The sequence below is a fragment of the Pristiophorus japonicus genome, chromosome 16, assembly GCF_044704955.1.
Source record: "Pristiophorus japonicus isolate sPriJap1 chromosome 16, sPriJap1.hap1, whole genome shotgun sequence".
Taxonomy (NCBI): domain Eukaryota; kingdom Metazoa; phylum Chordata; class Chondrichthyes; family Pristiophoridae; genus Pristiophorus; species Pristiophorus japonicus.
In genome coordinates, this window is record NC_091992.1 from 4,130,143 (window position 1) to 4,151,066 (window position 20,924).

Consider the following 20,924-nt stretch of genomic DNA (forward strand, 5'->3'; position numbering starts at 1 on the left):
ACCCACACCCAGACCCCCCCCCACCCACCCACACCCAGACCCCCCCCCCACCCACCCACACCCAGACCCCCCCCCCACCCACCCACACCCAGACCCCCCCCCACCCACCCACACCCAGACCCCCCCCCACCCACACACACCCAGACCCCCCCCCACCCACACACACCCAGACCCCCCACACACACCCAGACCCCCCCCACCCACACAGCCCCCCCCACCCACACACACAGACAGACCCCCCCCACCACCCACACACACCCAGACCCCCCCCCACCCCCCACACACCCAGAACCCCCCCCCACCCACCCAGACCCCCCCCACCCACACACACCCCCCCCCCACCCACACACACCCAGACACCCACCCACACACACCCAGACACCCACCCAGACCCCCACCCACCCACACACACCCAGAACCCCCCCCACCCACACCCCCCCCCACCCACACCCCCCCCACCCACCCAGACACACCTAGACCCCCCCCCACCCACCCAGACACACCCAGACCCCCCCCCACACACACCCAGACCCCCCCCCCCACACACACCCAGACCCCCCCCCCACACACACCCAGACCCCCCCCCACACACACCCAGACCCCCCCCCCACACACACCCAGACCCCCCCCCACCACACACCCAGACCCCCCCCCACACACACCCAGACCCCCCCCCCACACACACCCAGACCCCCCCCCCCACACACACCCAGACCCCCCCCCCCACACACACCCAGACCCCCCCCCCACACACACCCAGACCCCCCCCACACACACCCCCCCCCACCCACACACACCCAGACCCCCCCCACCCAGACCCCCCCACCACACAGGACCCCCCCACCACCCACACCCAGACCCCCCCCAACCACCCACACCCAAACCCCCCCCAACCACCCACACCCAAACCCCCCCCACCCACCCACACCCAGACCCCCCCACCCACCCACACCCAGACCCCCCCCACCCACCCACACCCAGACCCCCCCCACCCACCCACACCCAGACCCCCCCCACCCACCCACACCCAGACCCCCCCACCCACCCACACCCTCCCCCACCCACCCACACCCAGACCCCGCCCCCCACCCACACCCAGACCCCGCCCCCCACCCACCCACACACACCCAGACCCCCACCCACCCACACACACCCAGACCCCCACCCACCCACACACACCCAGACCCCCACCCACCCACACACACCCAGACCCCCACCCACCCACACACACCCAGACCCCCACCCACCCACACACACCCAGACCCCCACCCACACCCAGAACCCACACACACCCAGAACCCACCCACACCCCCCACCCACCCACACCCCCACCCACCCACACCCCCCCACACCCCCCCACACACACCCAGACCCCCCCCACACACCCAGACCCCCACCACACACACCCAGACCCCCCCCACCCACACACACCCAGACCCCCCCCACCCACACACACCCAGACCCCCCCCACCCAGACCCCCCCCACCCAGACCCCCCCCACCCAGACCCCCCCCACCCACACACACCCCCCCCCCACCCACACCCAGACCCCCCCCACCCACACCCAGACCCCCCCCACCCACACCCAGACCCCCCCCACCCACACCCAGACCCCCCCCCACACACACCCAGACCCCCCCCCACACACACCCAGACCCCCCCCCACACACACACCCAGACCCCCCCCCACCCACACACCCAGACCCCCCCCCACCCACACACTCAGACCCCCCCCCACCCACACACCCAGACCCCCCCCCACCCACACACCCAGACCCCCCCCCACCCACACACCCAGACCCCCCACCCACACACAGACCCCCCCCACACACACCCAGACCCCCTCCACACACACCCAGACCCCCTCCACACACACCCAGACCCCCCCCACACACACCCAGACCCCCCCACACACACCCAGACCCCCCCCACACACACCCAGACCCCCCCCACACACACCCAGACCCCCCCCACACACACCCAGACCCCCCCCACACACACCCAGACCCCCCCCACACACACCCAGACCCCCCCACACACACCCAGACCCCCCCACACACACCCAGACCCCCCCCACACACACCCAGACCCCCCCCCACACACACACCCAGACCCCACCCACACACACCCAGACCCCCCCCCACCCACACACACCCAGACCCCCCCCCCACCCACACACACCCAGACCCCCCCCCCACCCACACACACCCAGACCCCCCCCCACCCACCCAGACCCCCCCCACCCACACACACCCAGACCCCCCCCCCACCCACACACACCCAGACCCCCCCCCACCCACACACACCCAGACCCCCCCCCACCCACACACACCCAGACCCCCCCCCCCACCCACACCCAGACCCCCCCCCCCACCCACACACACCCAGACCCCCCCCACCCACACATACCCAGACCCCCCCCCCCCCACCCACACACACCCAGACCCCCCCCCCCCCCCCCCCCCCCCCCGCACACAGATAGACAGGACACACAGTAACGTCCCAGAGACCCTGGCAGTGGTTGATGACCACACAGAGCACCCACCTCTCCCGCGCCCCCAGTAAACGTTCCCACAGCGAGGGGCCAACACTGCTGCATTACCAGCCCCCAGGGTCTGCGCCAGAGACAGACAGGACCCAGGCTCAGAGTCCCTTGCTACAGCTGCTGAGGGAACGAGGGACAAGGAGAGTGCAGGCCTCTCGCCAATCCAAACTACCGCAGCCCTGGGGAGCACCTGACCTGCCCGAGGAACAAGAGGCCATTCAGTCCCTTGAGCTTGCTCCACTGACAAGATCATGGCTGATCTGTATCCTAACTCCATCCACCCCCCCTTGTCTACCAAAAATTGATCAATCTCCGGTTTAAAGTATTAATTGGCCCAGCATCGACTGCTTCTTGTGGGAGAGTTCCACACTTCCACCAACCTTTGCTCGAAGAAGTGTTTCCTAACCTCTCCTGAATGGCTCTGATCTTAAGGTTATGTCCTGTCGTCCTCGACTCCCCCACCAGCAGAAAAGGTTCATCTCCATTTACCCCATCAATTCCTTTAAAAATCCTGAAAACCCTCAAACAAATCACCCCTTAACCTTGTATATTCCAGGGAATACAAGCCTACTTTATGTAATCTCTACTCATAATCTAACCCTTGGAGCCCTGGTAACATTTTGGTGAATCTAGCATTTTGGGATGGTGCACTGAAATAAGTTTTCCACCCAATGTTAGCATATCCGGTTAGATACAGAGTAAAGTTCCCTCTACACTGTCCCATCAAACACTCCCAGGGCAGGTACAGCACGGGGTTAGATACAGAGTAAAGTTCCCTCTACACTGTCCCATCAAACACTCCCAGGGCAGGTACAGCACGGGGTTAGATACAGAGTAAAGCTCCCTCTACACTGTCCCATCAAACACTCCCAGGACAGGTACAGGGGGTTAGATACAGAGTAAAGCTCCATCTACACTGTCCCATCAAACACTTCCAGGGCAGGTACAGCACAGGATTAGATGCAGAGTAAAGCTCCCTCTACACTGTCCCATCAAACACTTCCAGGGCAGGTACAGCACAGGATTAGATACAGAGTAAAGCTCCCTCTACACTGTCCCATCAAACACTCCCAGGGCAGGTACAGCACGGGGTTAGATACAGAGTAAAGTTCCCTCTACACTGTCCCATCAAACACTCCCAGGACAGGTACAGGGGGTTAGATACAGAGTAAAGCTCCATCCCCAGGGCCTGATGGACTGCATCCCAGAGTACTTAAGGAGGTGGCCTTGGAAATAGTGGATGCGTTGACAGTCATTTTCCAACATTCCATTGACTCTGGATCAGTTCCTATGGAGTGGAGGGTAGCCAATGTAACCCCACTTTTTAAAAAAGGAGGGAGAGAGAAAACAGGGAATTATAGACCGGTCAGCCTGACATCGGTAGTGGGTAAAATGATGGAATCAATTATTAAGGATGTCATAGCAGTGCATTTGGAAAGAGGTGACATGATAGGTCCAAGTCAGCATGGATTTGTGAAAGGGAAATCATGCTTGACAAATCTTCTGGAATTTTTTGAGGATGTTTCCAGTAGAGTGGATAAGGGAGAACCAGTTGATGTGGTATATTTGGACTTTCAGAAGGCGTTCGACAAGGTCCCACACAAGAGATTGATGTGCAAAGTTAGAGCACATGGGATTGGGGGTAGTGTACTGACATGGATTGAGAACTGGTTGTCAGACAGGAAGCAAAGAGTAGGAGTAAATGGGTACTTTTCAGAATGGCAGGCAGTGACTAGTGGGGTACCGCAAGGTTCTGTGCTGGGGCCCCAGCTGTTTACACTGTACATTAATGATTTAGATGAGGGGATTAAATGTAGTATCTCCAAATTTGCGGATGACACTAAGTTGGGTGGCAGTGTGAGCTGCGAGGAGGATGCTGTGAGGCTGCAGAGCGACTTGGATAGGTTAGGTGAGTGGGCAAATGCATGGCAGATGAAGTATAATGTGGATAAATGTGAGGTTATCCACTTTGGTGGTAAAAACAGAGAGACAGACTATTATCTGAATGGTGACAGATTAGGAAAAGGGGAGGTGCAAAGAGACCTGGGTGTCATGGTACATCAGTCATTGAAGGTTGGCATGCAGGTACAGCAGGCGGTTAAGAAAGCAAATGGCATGTTGGCCTTCATAGCAAGGGGATTTGAGTACAGGGGCAGGGAGGTGTTGCTACAGTTGTACAGGGCATTGGTGAGGCCACATCTGGAGTATTGTGTACAGTTTTGGTCTCCTAACCTGAGGAAGGACATTCTTGCTATTGAGGGAGTGCAGCGAAGGTTCACCAGACTGATTCCCGGGATGGCGGGACTGACCTATCAAGAAAGACTGGATCAACTGGGCTTGTATTCACTGGAGTTCAGAAGAATGAGAGGGGACCTCATAGAAACATATAAAATTCTGACGGGGTTAGACAGGTTAGATGCAGGAAGAATGTTCCCAATGTTGGGGAAGTCCAGAACCAGGGGTCACAGTCTAAGGATAAGGGGTAAGCCATTTAGGACCGAGATGCGGAGGAACTTCTTCACCCAGAGAGTGGTGAACCTGTGGAATTCTCTACCACAGAAAGTTGTTGAGGCCAATTCACTAAATATATTCAAAAAGGAGTTAGATGAGGTCCTTACTGCTAGGGGGATCAAGGGGTATGGCGAGAAAGCATGAATGGGGTACTGAAGTTGAATGTTCAGCCATGAACTCATTGAATGGCGGTGCAGGCTAGAAGGGCCGAATGGCCTACTCCTGCACCTATTTTCTATGTTTCTATGTTTCTACACTGTCCCATCAAACACTTCCAGGGCAAGTACAGCACAGGATTAGATACAGAGTAAAGCTCCCTCTACACTGTCCCATCAAACACTTCCAGGGCAGGTACAGCACAGGATTAGATACAGAGTAAAGCTCCCTCTACACTGTCCCATCAAACACTCCCAGGGCAGGTACAGGGGGTTAGATACAGAGTAAAGCTCCCTCTATGCTGTCCCATCAAACACTCCCAGGGTTGGTACATCTGCTGATGTACTTACGACATTTCCACATACCAGTTGACCAAACAACATTTGAACGACTACCACAGAGTGGCCATAGATTCAGACACGTTGAACAGGATTAAAACTGTTCCTAACACATTGCACTAGGAGCTAATGAGACTTAGTCAGAGAATGATAGAGCACAGGAGGTGACAACTCAGCCCAACATGCTAGTGCCGTCTCTCTGAAGGAGCGGTCCATTTTGTCCCACTGCCCTGCCCGCTCCCCAAGGCCCGCACACTTTGCGTTTTTAAGTAGAAATAGAGTTCCTTTACGCTCATTAATGCTGGCTCTTTGAAATATCGGCCCATCCATGAATGGACTCTCTCAACTCTTGGCAAAGAACCACGCAGACTTCAAACATAAATAACGGTTCAGAGAAACAAACGAGACAGAGCCCCAGTGTAATGAGCATAGATCAAGGGAGAGAACACAAAACCGTGGCCAACAATCACGTCACCTTTCACCGTTTGTTGCATGCAACAATTTTACAACACTTCTTCATTGGTGCAGTTAAGTTTTGATAGGTCAAAAGTGGCAGGAGTTGAGGGCTGTCTCCTCCCATACCTGCTCATTAAATTGCCCTCGGTGAGCAACTCCCAGCACAGGGAGCGGCTATCTTGCAAGCCGCCCTTCCCATTTTCCAAACAGATAAGAGCTTTCAAAAAATAAATGCGAAACAAGAACTCTTAGTTTCTCATCAAACAATAAAGCCATCTGCAAATTGCTGATAACGGGCATTTCAAAATTTCAGTTGCTGGCTCCTGTAATGGTGACCTGCGGCTGCGGACTCTGGGGGGGGGGGGGGAGGACCCCGTTAAGATTGTTGAAGTTTGCGTGGACAGGATAGGGTTCGGGTTGGTGCACTCCACAGTTCAATAAGCCTGTCGACATTCACTGTCTAGGGTTACATAGGAACAGGAGGAGGCCATTCAGCCCCTTGAGCCTGTTTTCCCCCATTCAATCAGATCACGGCTTATCTGTACCTCAGCCCCATTTACCCGCCTTTGCTCCAGATCCCACGACACCCTTACCCAACAAAAATCTCAGTCTTGAAAATTTCAATTGACCCCCAGCCCTCCTGAATGGCCTGGCTCCAATTAAGATTGAGCCCCTCGTTCTGGAGTCCCCACCAGAGGAAAGAGTTTCTCTGCATCGACCCTCTCGAATCCTTCACACAGGAGTGTCAAGAAAGATGCTGCTGCCTTGGAAGTAGTAAAAGAAGAGATAGAGGAGATAGAGGAGATACTAGGTGGGATAAGAATTGATAAAGACAAAGCACTAGAAAGACTGGCTGTAGATAAGTCACCAGGATCGGATGGGATGTACCCTAGGACACTGAGGGAAATGAAGGACGGAATCACGGAGATACTGACCATAATATTCCAATCCTCCTTAGATACGGGCGTGGTGCCAGAGGGCTGGAGAATTGCAAATGTTACACCATTGTTCAAAAAAGGTGTAAAGATAAACCCAGTAACTACAGGCCAGTCAGTTTAACCTCGGCAGTGGGGGAGCTTTTAGAAACGATAATCCGGGACAAAATTAACAGTCACTTGGACAAGCGCGGATTAAGTAAGGAAAGCCAGCAGAGATTTGTTGAAGGCAAATCGGGCTTACCCAACTTGATCGGGTTTTTTGATGAGGTAACAGAGAGGGTTGATGAGAGCAATCGGTTGACATGGTGTACATGGATTTCCAAAAGGCGTTCGACAAAGTGCCACATAACAGGCTTGCAGCAAAGTTGGAGCCCGTGGAATAAAAGGGACAGTGGCAGCATGGATACGTAACTGGCTCAGTGACGGGGAACAGAGAGTAGTGGCAAACGGTTGTTTCTCGGACAGTTGGGAGGAGAGGGACAGACTTCAGGAAGACAGACAGGCTGGTGGAATGGGCGGGCACGTGGCAGATGAAGTTTAACGCAGAAACGTTGAAAATGATACATTTTGGTAGAAAGAATGAGAGGAAATACAAACTAAAAGGTACAATCCTAAAGGGGATGCAGAAACAGAGAGAACTGGGGGGGGGGGGGGGGTATGTGCACAAATCGTTGAAGGTGACAGGGCAGGTTGAGAAAACGGTTAAAAAAGCATACGGGATCCTGAGCTTCATAAATAGAAGCACAAGAGTACAAAAGCGTGAAAATGATGATGAACCTGAATAAAACACTGGTTCGGCCTCGAGGGGAGTATTGTGTCCAATTCTGGGCACCGCACTGTAGGAAGGATGTGAAGGCCTTAGAGAGAGGGTACGGAGGAGATTTACGAGAATGGTTCCAGGGATGAGAGACTTCAGTGACGTGGATAGACTGGAGAAGCTGGGGTTGTTCTCCTTAGAGCAGAGAAGGTTGAGAGGAGATTTGATGAAAATCATGAGGGGTCTGGACAGAGTTGATAGAGAGAAACTGTTCCCATTGGTGGAAGGGTTGTGAACCAGGGGACACAGATTTAAGGCGATTGATAAAAGAACCAAAGACGACATGAGGAAAAACCTGTTTACGCAGCGGGTGGTTAGGATCTGGAATGCACGGCCTGAGAGGGTGGTGGAGGCAGACTCAATCACGGCTTTCAAAAAGAAATTGGATAAGTGCCTGAAGGAAAACATTTAGCAGGGCTACGGGGAAAGGGCGGGGGAGTGGGACTGGCTGAGGTGCTCTTGCAGAGAGCCGGCACAGGCTCGACGGGTCGAATGGCTTCCTCCTGTGCTGTAACCATTCTATGGGAAGAGGTTTTTGCTGTGGAACTGTCCTTGCTAAAGGAGAAAGAAATGAGAAACAAAATCCAGGCAGGAGAGGTGAACCAGAGCAGTAAAAGACATGGAAGAGACTGGCAGGGCAGGGGTTAAATTCCGACAGCAAAGTGCTGTGGGTCAGAGTGGTCTGGGGAGAAGGCAGGGATGTGCTTCAGGACTCGGGACAGACTAGAAAGGCTGTTTGGAGGACCATCTGATGCTGTCCATCGGGTTCTGGCTGCGATCAATATTAGCAGCAGGCAGCTCCGGGAGCAGAACCTTGTTCGGCACATCGCAAACAGGGTTTTAAAAAAAAATACTGTAACTATCAAAAGAAAAAATAGGGAAAGACAGCAAGAGTTTCACACCACAGATTCTGTGCATGACTCAACGTCAAGACCTTGGCAGAGTCTCCATATCCCCTGCAACCTCTCCAACAAACTGGCGCTCAAAGCAACGTGGAAGAATTTAACACCAGAGTACAGACCAGCCAGCAGCTCATTGTTGCAGGCTCACAATGTAGGATCCATAGCTTTTCTCGTACGTCTTTTTTAATAAAAGTAAAATTATTCCCCCCACCCCAAGACCGACGTTCTCGGGTACAACAACTGTACACAGCGCTCCTCACAAGCAGGAAGGTACTGAGTGCTTCACAGCAAAGAGAAAAGGGTGAATACTGAGTCAAAGGACTAAAGTCTTGCATTTCTATAGCGCCTTTCACCACCCAAGGACGTCCCAAAGCACTTTACAGCCAATGAAGTACTTTTGAAGTGTAGTCACTGTTGTAATGTGGGAAACGCGGCAGTAAATTTGCTCCCACACACAGCAATGTGATAATGACCAGGATAATCTGTTAGTGATGTTGGTTGAGGAATAAATATTGGCCCCAGGACACTGGAGATAATTCCCCAATCCTTCTTCGAAATGGGATCTTTTACATCCGCGAGAGAGCAGAGGGGGCCTCGGTTTAACATCTCAGCCGAAGGAGGGGGAAGGACGGAAGCTAAAAAGAGTATGAAGGAAGAGAAAGATAGTTCGATACTGAACTGCAATCGTCTCCCTAAATTCCAACGGCAGAGTTAGTCCCTCAGGGCAAGGAAAAACACAGCAAAGTGGGATGGTTAAAACAAATAACTCATTCTCAGGATGCTGGCGCTGGAGTGACACACAGGCCAGACCGGGTGAGGACGGTATGTTTCCTTCCCTAAAAAGGACAAGTGAAGCAGCTGGGTTTTTAGAAGCACAATCAGACAGCTTCATGGCCGCTTTTGCTGAGCACAGCTTCAGAGTTCCAGAAATGAATTCAAATTCTCAAACTGCCATAATGGGGTTTGAATTAGCCTTCTCTGGATTACTATTTAATAACACAACCACGACACTACCAGAACCTGTCACTTCTCAGGCCCTAAAAATCATATTACAAAGTGTCAGTGCAGCACGGGTAGGTGAGTTCACCAGCTCACCACTCTGGCTGCTGCTCGAGTGTGGTCAGTGCTTCGATGCTGGGGATGTTGGCCTAATCGAAGACACCGACGTTGGTCCGTCTGTCCTCCCAGGGGATTTGCAGGATCTTGCGGAGAAATCTTTAGTGGTATTTCTCCAGCGATTTGAGGTGTCTACTGTATATTGTCCACGTCTCTGAGCCATTCAGGAAGGCGGGTATCACTACAGCCCTGTAGCATCGAAGCACTGACCACACTCGACCAGCTGTGTTGGGCGGGCCACACTGTCCGCATGCCCGACACAAGACTCCCAAAGCAAGCGCTCCAATCGAAACTCCTACACTGCAAGCAAGCCCCAGGTGGGCAGAGGAAACGTTTCAAGGACACCCTCAAAGCCTCCTTGATAAAATGCAACATCCCCACCGACACCGACATCCCCGAAGTGCATCCGGGAGGGCGCTGAGCACCTCGAGTCTCGTCGCCGAGAGCACGCAGAAACCAAAGGCAGGCTTTTCTCCAACCACTGTCTGTACCTGTGACAGAGACTGTAATTCCCGTATTGGACTGTTCAGTCACCTGAGAACTCACTTTGAGTGGAAGCAAGTCTTCGACTCCGAGGGACTGCCCATGGTGACGACGACCCTGGCTGCAGAGTCGAGGGAGGTTTCATTCCCCTCCTCCCACACAAAAACAAACCCTCACCAGCAAACCTGTGATCTCCGCGCTCCTCCAATTCTGGCCTCTTGTCCATCCCCCCGATTTCCATCGTTCCACCATCGGTGGCTGTGCCTTCAGCTGCCTGGGCCCCAAGCTCTGGAACTCCCTCCCTAAACCTCTCAGCCTCTCTCTCCTCCTTTAAGATGCTCCTTAAAACCTACTCTTTCAGCAAGCTTTCAGTCAGCTACCTTAATATCTCCCCATGTGGTTCGTGCCAATTTTTGTTTGCTCACGCTTCAGTGAAATGTCTTGGGAGGCGTCACTACGTTAAAGGTGCTACATAAATACAAGTTGCTGGAGAATAAAAAAATTGAAAATCTTCAAAAAGCGTGTGGCAATGTTTTTTGTTTACAGACACAGGACAAAAGTTTGAAGCGAAGGTTTACCAAGAACTTCACCATGAAGCGCGAGTACCTTTAAGAATTGTGAATTGATGGCATGTCAGACTCCTGCCACGTTGGCACCAATTCAGTAACTTGCAGTAGTGGGTGTGGAAGATATCCACTATGTCCACTTCAACATTTCCACACACCCAGCTGTATCATTGCACATATCATTCCAAACTCGGGTGTTTCCAGGAAAGAATTTCAGTTACACGATACCAGGGTACAGTACTGGTGGGTACAGGTCTGTCACTGTATAACACTGGGGTACAGTACTGGTGGGTACAGGTCTGTCGCTGTATAACACGGGTACAGTACGGGTGGGTACAGGTCTGTCATTGTATAACACTGGGGTACAGTACTGGTGGGTACTGGTCTGTCACTGTACAACACTGGGGTACAGTACTGGTGGGTACAGGTCTGTCGCTGTATAACCCGGGTACAGCACTGGTGGATACAGGTCTGTCACTGTATAACACTGGGGTACAACACTGGTGGGTACAGGTCTGTCAATGTATAACACTAGGGTACAGTACTGGTGGGTACAGGTCTGTCACTGTATAACACGGGTACAACACTGGTGGGTACAGGTCTGTCAATGTATAACACTGGGGTACAGTACTGGGGGGTACAGGTCTGTCACTGTATAACTGAGGTACAGTACTGGGGGGTACAGGTCTGTCACTGTATAACACTGGGGTACAGTACTGGTGGGTACAGGTCTGTCACTGTATAACACTGGGGTACAGTACTGGTGGGTACAGGTCTGTCACTGTATAACACTGGGGTACAGTACTAGTGGATACAGGTCTGTCACTGTATAACACTGGGGTACAGTACTGGTGGGTACAGGTCTGTCACTGTATAACACGGGAACAGGTCTGTCACTGTATAACACTGGGGTACAGTACTGGTGGGTACAGGTCTGTCACTGTATAACACTGGGGTACAGTACTGGTGGGTACAGGTCTGTCACTGTATAACACGGTGCTGTTGATATTATTGAAGTCAATGGGAATCAGGGGGAAACTCTCCACTGACTGGGGGTCATACCCAGCACAAAGGAAGATGGTTGTGGTTGTTTAGAGGTCAATCATCACAGCCCCAGGACATCGCTGCAGGAGTTCCTTGGGGCAGTGTCCTAGGCCCAACCATCTTCAGCTGCTTCATCAATGACCTTCCCTCCATCATAAGGTCAGAAGTGGGGATATTCGCTGATGTTCAGTGTTCAGTTCCATTCGTAACTCCTCAGATAATGGAGCAGTCCGTGCCCGCATGCAGCAAGACCTGGACGACATTCAGGTTTGGGCTGATAAGTGGCAAGTAACATTCGTGCCCCACAAGTGCCAGGCAATGGCCATCTCCAACAAGTGAGAGTTTAACCACCGCCCCTTGATATTCAACAGCATTACCATCGGCGAATCCCCTACCATCAACATCCTGGGGGACACCATTGACCAGAAAGTTAATACCGTGGCTACAAGAGCAGGTCAGAGGCTGGGTATTCTGCGGCAAGTGTCTCACCTCCTGACTCCCCAAAGCCTTTCCACCATCTACAAGGCACAAGTCAGGAGTGTGATGGAATACTCCCCACTTGCCTGGTTGGGTGCAGCTCCAACAACACTCGAGAAGCTCGTCACCATCCAGGACAAAGCAGCCGCTTGATTGGCTCCCCATCCCCCACCTTCAACACTCACTCCCTCCACCACCGGCGCACCGTGGCTGCAGTGTGCACCATCTACAAGATGCACTGCAGCAACTCGCCAAGGCTTCTTCAGCAGCACCTCCCAAACCCACGACCTCTACCACCTAGAAGGACACAGGCAGCAGGTCCATGGGAACACCACCACCTCCACGTTCCCCTCCCAGTCACACACCATCCTGACTGGGAAATATACCGGCCGTTCCTTCATCGTCGCTGGGTCACAATCCTGGAACACCCTCCCCAACAGCACTGTGGGAGCACCTTCACTGGACTGCAGCGGTTCAAGACACTTCACCACCACCTTCTCAAGGGGCAATTAGGGACAGGCAATAAATGCTGGCCTTGCCAGCGAGCCCCACACCCCAGGAACGAATATAAAAAAAAAAATTCAGAACCAAGTCACGCTCACAAGCACTGATCCCAATCATTTGCCACTAAAACTCCCAAGTAACAGTTTCAGGATTATAGAAAAATAAAAGTGTGAATCGAGGTGACTTCAGGTCAGTAAGTGGAGGTGTTAGAAACATACAAAATAGGTGGAGTAGGCCATTCGGCCCTTCTAGCCTGCACCGCCATTCAATGAGTTCATGGCTAAACATGCAACTTCAGTACCCCATTCCTGCTTTCTCACCATACCCCTTGATCCCCCTAATAGTAAGGACTTCATCTAACTCCTTTTTGAATATATTTAGTGAATTGACCTCAACAACTTTCTGTGGTAGAGAATTCCACAGGTTCACCACTCTCTGGGTGAAGAAATTTCCAAAATGCTAGGCACCAGTTTTGGGTGGTGACAGAAATGAACGTTGAGTTTCTATTTACAGTGTGAATTTGCCCTGGTACAGTACGGTGAGGAAATTCTCAATATTTGATCTGAAGGACAGTCGGGAAATGAGTTCTGGAATTTTCTCAATTGTAAGAAATATGGCTCAGTTGGGTAAGGTCACAAAGACGGCTTCAGCGATACAACATGTTCTGAGAGTATTAAATATTGTCTCTGTATTGCACTCTCGCTCTGCGATTAGTGGTTCAGTGACCTCGCTGTTGCTTTTCTCCGTCCGTTTATGTCCATTTTTATCCTGCCCCTCAAAGTGCATGAAACATCCTTCTCTGCATATGAAGCTATTGTGTTCCTAACACAGATGAGGCTACACACAGGGAGGTTAAAGTAACAGTGACCTCAGTCTTTAACAAGACACTCCAGAGTGAGGAGCAGGCCTTATATACAGTGCTCCCAAGGGATGCTGGGATCCCTTGGGACTTCAGGGGATGAGCTCCCTGGTGGCGGAACATGGGAGTGCATGCTTTACAGATACACAACATCACTCGCCTCCCACCCCCCCCCCCCCAAAAGTAAAAATGAAAACTATTTACAAGGTGAGGCGGTCGGGAGCCTTTCTTTCCCTGGTGGACCGCCTCGGTACAAACGTCAGTTCTGGTGTGTTGGCTGTGCCCTCGCTGGGCTGGCGTGTTGTTGGCCCTGCAGGGCTGCTGGGTGAGCCTGGCCTTGCTGGGCTGTTGGGTTCGATTTCCTGGTCCGGGGTGGTGTCATTGATCCTTTGGGTGTGTGTTGTTCGTATTCCCGTCGCCAGTTATTGTGTTCCTAATACAGATGAGGCTGCACATAGGGAGGTTAAAGTAACAGTGACCTCATAGAAACATAGAAAATAGGTGCAGGAGTAGGCCATTCGGCCCTTCGAGCCTGCACCGCCATTCAATGAGTTCATGGCTGAACATGCAACTTCAGTACCCCATTCCTGCTTTCTCGCCATACCCCTTGATCCCCCGAGTAGTAAGGACTTCATCTAACTCCTTTTTGAATATATTTAGTGAATTGGCCTCAACAACTTTCTGTGGTAGAGAATTCCACAGGTTCACCACTCTCTGGGTGAAGAAGTTTCTCCTCATCTCGGTCCTAAATGGCTTATTCCTTATCCTTAGATTGTGATCCCTGGTTCTGGACTTCCCCAACATTGGGAACATTCTTCCTGCATCTAACCTGTCTAAACCCGTCAGAATTTTAAACGTTTCTATGAGATCCCCTCTCATTCTTCTGAACTCCAGTGAATACAAGCCCAGTTGATCCAGTCTTTCTTGATATGTCAGTCCCGCCATCCCTGGAATCAGTCTGGTGAACCTTCGCTGCACTCCCTCAATAGCAAGAACGTCTTTCCTCAAGTTAGGAGACCAAAACTGTACACAATACTCCAGGTGTGGCCTCACCAAGGCCCTGTACAACTGTAGTAACACCTCCCTGCCCCTGTACTCAAATCCCCTCGCTATGAAGACCAACATGCCATTTGCTTTCTTAACCGCCTGCTGTACCTGCATGCCAACCTTCAATGACTGATGTACCATGACACCCAGGTCTCGTTGCACCTCCCCTTTTCCTAATCTGTCACCATTCAGATAATAGACTGTCTCTCTGTTTTTACCACCAAAGTGGATAACCTCACATTTATCCACATTATACTTCATCTGCCATGCATTTGCCCTCTCACCTAACCTATCCAAGTCACTCTGCAGCCTCATAGCATCCTCCTCGCAGCTCACGCTGCCACCCAACTTAGTGTCATCTGCAAATTTGGAGATACTACATTTAATCCCCTCGTCTAAATCATTAATGTACTGTGTAAACAGCTGGGGCCCCAGCACAGAACCTTGTGGTACCCCACTAGTCACTGCCTGCCATTCTGAAAAGTACCCATTTACTCCTACTCTTTGCTTCCTGTCTGACAACCAGTTCTCAATCCATGTCAGCACACTACCCCCAATCCCAAGTGCTTTAACTTTGCACATTAATCTCTTGTGTGGGACCTTGTCGAAAGCCTTCTGAAAGTCCAAATATACCACATCAAATGGTTCTCCCTTGTCCACTCTACTGGAAACATCCTCAAAAAATTCCACAAGATTTGTCAAGCATGATTTCCCTTTCACAAATCCATGCTGACTTGGACCTATCATGTCACCTCTTTCCAAATGCGCTGCTATGACATCCTTAATAATTGATTCCATCATTTTACCCATTACTGAGGTCAGGCTGACCGGTCTATAATTCCCTGTTTTCTCTCCTTCCTTTTTTTTAAAAAAAAAAGTGGGGTTACATTGGCTATCCTCCACTCGATAGGAACTGATCCAGTCAATGGAATGTTGGAAAATGACTGTCAATGCATCCGCTATTTCCAAGGCCACCTCCTTAAGTACTCTGGGATGCAGTCCATCAGGCCCTGGGGATTTATCAGCCTTCAATCCCATCAATTTCCCCAACACAATTTCCCGACTAATAAGGATTTCCCTCAGTTCCTCCTCCTTACTAGACCCTCTGACCCCTTTTATATCCGGTAGGTTGTTTGTGTCCTCCTTAGTGAATACCGAACCAAAGTACTTGTTCAATTGGTCTGCCTTTTCTTTGTTCCCCGTTATGACTGCCCCTGATTCTGACTGCAGGGGACCTACGTTTGTCTTTACTAACCTTTTTCTCTTTACATATCTATAGAAACTTTTGTCTTAATGTTCCCTGCAAGCTTCTTCTCGTACTCCATTTTCCCTGCCCTAATCAAACCCTTTGTCCTCCTCTGCTGAGTTCTAAATTTCTCCCAGTCCCCAGGTTCGCTGCTATTTCTGGCCAATTTGTATGCCACTTCCTTGGCTTTAATACTATCCCTGATTTCCCTTGATAGCCACGGTTGAGCCACCTTCCCTTTTTTATTTTTACGCCAGACAGGAATGTACAATTGTTGTAGTTCATCCATGTGGTCTCTAAATGTCTGCCATTGCCCATCCACAGTCAACCCCTTAAGTATCATTCGCCAATCTATTCTAGCCAATTCACACCTCATACCTTCAAAGTTACCCTTCTTTAAGTTCTGGACCATGGTCTCTGAATTAACTGTTTCATTCTCCATCCTAATGCAGAATTCCACCATATTATGGTCACTCTTCCCCAAGGGGCCTCGCACAACGAGATTGCTAATTAATCCTCTCTCATTACACAACACCCAGTCTAAGATGGCCTCCCCACTAGTTGGTTCCTCGACATATTGGTCTAGAAAACCATCCCTTATGCACTCCAGGAAATCCTCCTCCACCGTATTGCTTCCAGTTTGGTTAGCCCAATCTATGTGCATATTAAAGTCACCCATGATAACTGCTGCACCTTTATTGCATGCACCCCTAATTTCCTGTTTGATACCCTCCCCAACATCATTACTACTGTTTGGAGGTCTGTACACAACTCCCACTAACGTTTTTTGCCCTTTGATGTTCTGCAGCTCTACCCATATAGATTCCACATCATCCAGGCTAATGTCCTTCCTAACTATTGCCTTAATCTCCTCCTTAACCAGCAATGCTACCCCACCTCCTTTTCCTTTTATTCTATCCTTCCTGAATGTTGAATACCCCTGGATGTTGAGTTCCCAGCCCTGATCATCCTGGAGCCACGTCTCCGTAATCCCAATCACATCATATTTGTTAACATCTATTTGCACAATTAATTCATCCACCTTATTGCGGATACTCCTTGCATTAAGACAAAAAGCCTTCAGGCTTGTTTTTTTAACACCCTTTGTCCTTTTAGAATTTTGCTGTACAGTGGCCCTTTTTGTTCTTTGCCTTGGGTTTCTCTGCCCTCCACTTTTCCTCATCTCCTTTCTGTCTTTTGCTTTTGAGTTGAGATGTGTTGAGATGTTATAATCCAGCGTTGCTCACTAACTGTGTGTTGAGCCTCACAATCCGTGCAATGACTGTCTGGAGAAGGAGCCCAGGAACATGGCAGGCTGTGCTGTGGGTCACTTCCGACGATTCCCCCACACGCGGAATCTCCTGATGTCAGACGCACTGCGCTGGGCAGCTGCACGCTTCACACCGAGAGAACAAGAAGCTGTGGGGCAAGTAGTTCCTATGTAGTAGGGCCTTTGCACTCCTTGCATGGAACCTGGGCTGACCTTGCCTGCCTGCAACATTGCCCAGCTAGAGGGCAAGACTGAGCGAGCCGTATCGCCCAGACTGCCAGGGAGAGCCACATGCAGCAGCATCTTTAACATAGGAAAATGTTCCAAGGTGCTTTAATGGGAGCATAATCAGACAGAATTTGACATCAAGCCATAAAAGATATTAGGACAGACAACAAAGCTTGGTGTTAAGGAGCATCTTAATAGGAGAGGCGGAGAGGTTTAGGGAGGGAATTCCAGAGCTTGGGGCCCAGGCAGCTGAAGGCACGGCCACCAATGGTGGGGCGATGGAAATGGGGGATAGCCAAGAGGCCAGAATTGGAGGAGCGCGGAGATCGGAGACAGTTGTCAGGCTGGAGGAGGTTAGAGAGATAGGGAGCGGAGAAGAATAGGCATGGAGGGATTGGAACACGAGGATGAGAACTTTAAATGTGTGGTGGGGAAGGTAATGTAGGCCAGCGATCCCGAGCCGCAAGCAAAGGGCTGCCAAACGCCAACACTCTCAGGCAGAGACCCTGGAACACTGGTGCAAGGTGAATACCTTCTTCCACCCATCCACCACCAAGATGAAATGACTGCGCTGCCACCGACCGAACACAGATGCTGTTTTACACCATGGTCGGAGTGCGGCTGTTCACAAGGACAAGGCTGCACTGTGGGACGGCAAGGCGTTGGAATGGATTTCAGCAATTTAGGGAAAAGCAAAGGTCAGTAAGTATAAGCACGGACAGAAGACAGTCTTTCACAATCCCCGAGCCGGAATTTTATTTGATAATTACTGCCCTGCATCATAATAAGGGAACAATGCTTTGGACAGTTAGAAAGCAGCTGGGACAGCAACGATTGGAAGATGCGAAACGGACTTCTGTGAGAATGTGGCTGCGGAACAATGCACAATAAGCAAAGTATTTCACAGGACTGAGTTACTAAGACAACAGCGTGTATCATACACAGAAACATGTCCTAAATATCTGGTGTTACAGGAAGACTATCTTGGATTACGGTGACTAAATGCGACGACAAATTTTGCAAACTATGACTCAGTGCCTGCAGAATAATGCAGCCAAGTGATTCAGAGATGCAATTATTTTTCAATCCTTCAGCAAAATTCGAGGGAGATTGAGCACCTTGTATGTTTGTACAAATGTTTAAGCAAATATAGGTGTTGTAAATCATATCAAACGAAAGACTTGCTTTTATATAATTGCTCTCACAACCTCAGGATGCCCAAAGCACTTTACAGCCAATGAAGTACTTTTTGAAGTGTAGTCAGTGTTGTAATGTAGGAAATGCAGCAGTTAAATTCCACACAAGCAGATCCCACAAACAGCAATGTGATAATGACATCTGTTTTAGTGATGTTGCTTGAGGGATAAATATTAACACTGGGGATAACACCCCTGCTCTTCAAATAGCAGCCATGGGATCGTTTACATCCACCAGAGAGCAGACGGGGCCTCGGTTTAACGTCTCATCCAAAAGACAGAACCCCCGAAGGTGCGGCGCTCCCTCAGCGCTGCCCCTCCGACAGTGCGGCGCTCCCTCAGCGCTGCCCCTCCGACAGTGCGGCGCTCCCTCAGCACTGCCCCTCCGACAGTGCGGCGCTCCCTCAGCACTGCCCCTCCGACAGTGCGGCGCTCCCTCAGCGCTGCCCCTCCGACAGTGCGGCGCTCCCTCAGCGCTGCCCCTCCGACAGTGCGGCACTCCCTCAGCGCTGCCCCTCCGACAGTGCGGCGCTCCCTCAGCGCTGCATTGGAGTGTCAGCCTAGATATTTGTGCTCAAGTTGAGTGGGACTTGAACCCACAACCTTGTGACTTAGAGGCGAGGGTGCAACCCAGAGTCACAGCTCACCACATCAACGTACAATAACCTTGATTAAAAGCCCTACAGTGGAGCTGAAGCTTGAACACAAGTACCCGTCATACCATCTTTCACTCTCCTCACTGAAATGCAAGTTAGTCTTTGTTTGAGATGTTGGGCTGAGATTGGGACAGGTCAGAAAGGAAGCTGGTTTAGGTGGGTCCGCTCAGCCCAGCAGCACACAGCCGTTGTCACGCGTTAGGTTTCAGAAGCCAAATTAGAAACACCACAAGAAAGTGGGAATAGTTCATTTTGGGAGGGTGTGCAGAGCATTAATCCCACACAGCCTGCTGAGAACACCTTCACCCTTCACGCCCCCAGACAGAAATCACAGGTCAACACAGAATGAGGAACGAGGGAGGGAAATATGGGAATATGTCAATGATTTTAAACAGAGACTCTCCTTCGAGTCTATAACAAATATGTAAATCAGGAATAAATGTATATTATTTTCTGCAGATAGATCAGATCTCATAATAAATTGTATTTCATCTTTCCAGACCAACACAGAATCACAGCACAGGAGGCCATTCAGCCCATCGTGCCTGTGCCGGGTCCCTGAACGAGTTCTCCAATTAGTCCTGCTCCCGCTTGCTGGTTCCCCACAGCCCTGCCAATCGGGAATGGTACAGCACCTCCCCTGGTTACAGGAAATAGCCTGACACACAAACAGCCAGGGCAGACACAAGTGACGGGAATTGAGGAGGTTCCATAACAAGTTAAAGGCAGGCGCCCCATAATTAACAGGAGGGCTCAGAGTCAGAGCAGCAGGTCACCCCGGGGTGTGGGGGGAGGGAGGGGGGAAGAGAGGAGGAGAGAAAGGGAAAAGGGGAAAAGAAAGGCGTGAATTTCTATAGCACCTTGTGCGACCTCAGGATGTCCCAAAGGAGCAGTCTGCTGTAATGTAGGGAAAAGCAGCAAGACCTCAAACAGCAATCACACATAATGACCAGATATTATGGGGGGGGGGGGGGGGGGGGGGGGAATGGGGACAGGGGGGGGGGGAAGAGAAAGAGAATGGGGAGGGGGGGGAAGAGAAGGGAGAGAAGTGGGGAGGGAAAAAGAAAGGGGAGGGAGAGAGAGAGAGGGTAGAGAAGGGGACCGGGGGGGGGGGGGGAAGAAGGGGACGGGGGGGGGGGGGGGGGGAAGAAGGGGACGGGGGGGGGGAAGAAGGGGACGGGGGGGGGGGGGAAGAAGGGGACGGGGGGGGGGGGAAGAAGGGGACGGGGGGGGGGGGGGAAGAAGGGGACGGGGGGGGGGGGGAAGAAGGGGACGGGGGGGGGGGGGGAAGAAGGGGACGGGGGGGGGGGGGGGGGAGAAGGGGACGGGGGGGGGGGGAAGAAGGGGACGGGGGGGGGGGAAGAAGGGGACGGGGGGGGGGGGGAAGAAGGGGACGGGGGGGGGGGAAGAAGGGGACGGGGAAGAAGGGGACGGGGAAGAAGGGGACGGGGAAGAAGGGGACGGGGAAGAAGGGGACGGGGAAGAAGGGGACGGGGAAGAAGGGGACGGGGGGGGGAGAAGGGGACGGGGGGGGGGGAGAAGGGGACGGGGGGGGGAGAAGGGGACGGG

General features: G+C 51.9%; 1 protein-coding gene across 1 annotated transcript in view; it reads right to left on the reverse strand.

Annotated features, from left to right (window-relative positions):
• pitpnaa (phosphatidylinositol transfer protein, alpha a) overlaps nucleotides 1-10,629 on the reverse strand; it is a 67,666-nt gene extending 57,037 nt beyond the window's left edge. Inside the window, exon 1 of the mRNA XM_070856904.1 lies at nucleotides 10,448-10,629. Within this exon, the coding sequence (XP_070713005.1) occupies nucleotides 10,448-10,503 (56 nt within the window). The 5' untranslated portion in view covers nucleotides 10,504-10,629. The remainder of the gene's footprint in view (nucleotides 1-10,447) is intronic.
• Nucleotides 10,630-20,924: the final 10,295 nt, after the last annotated feature.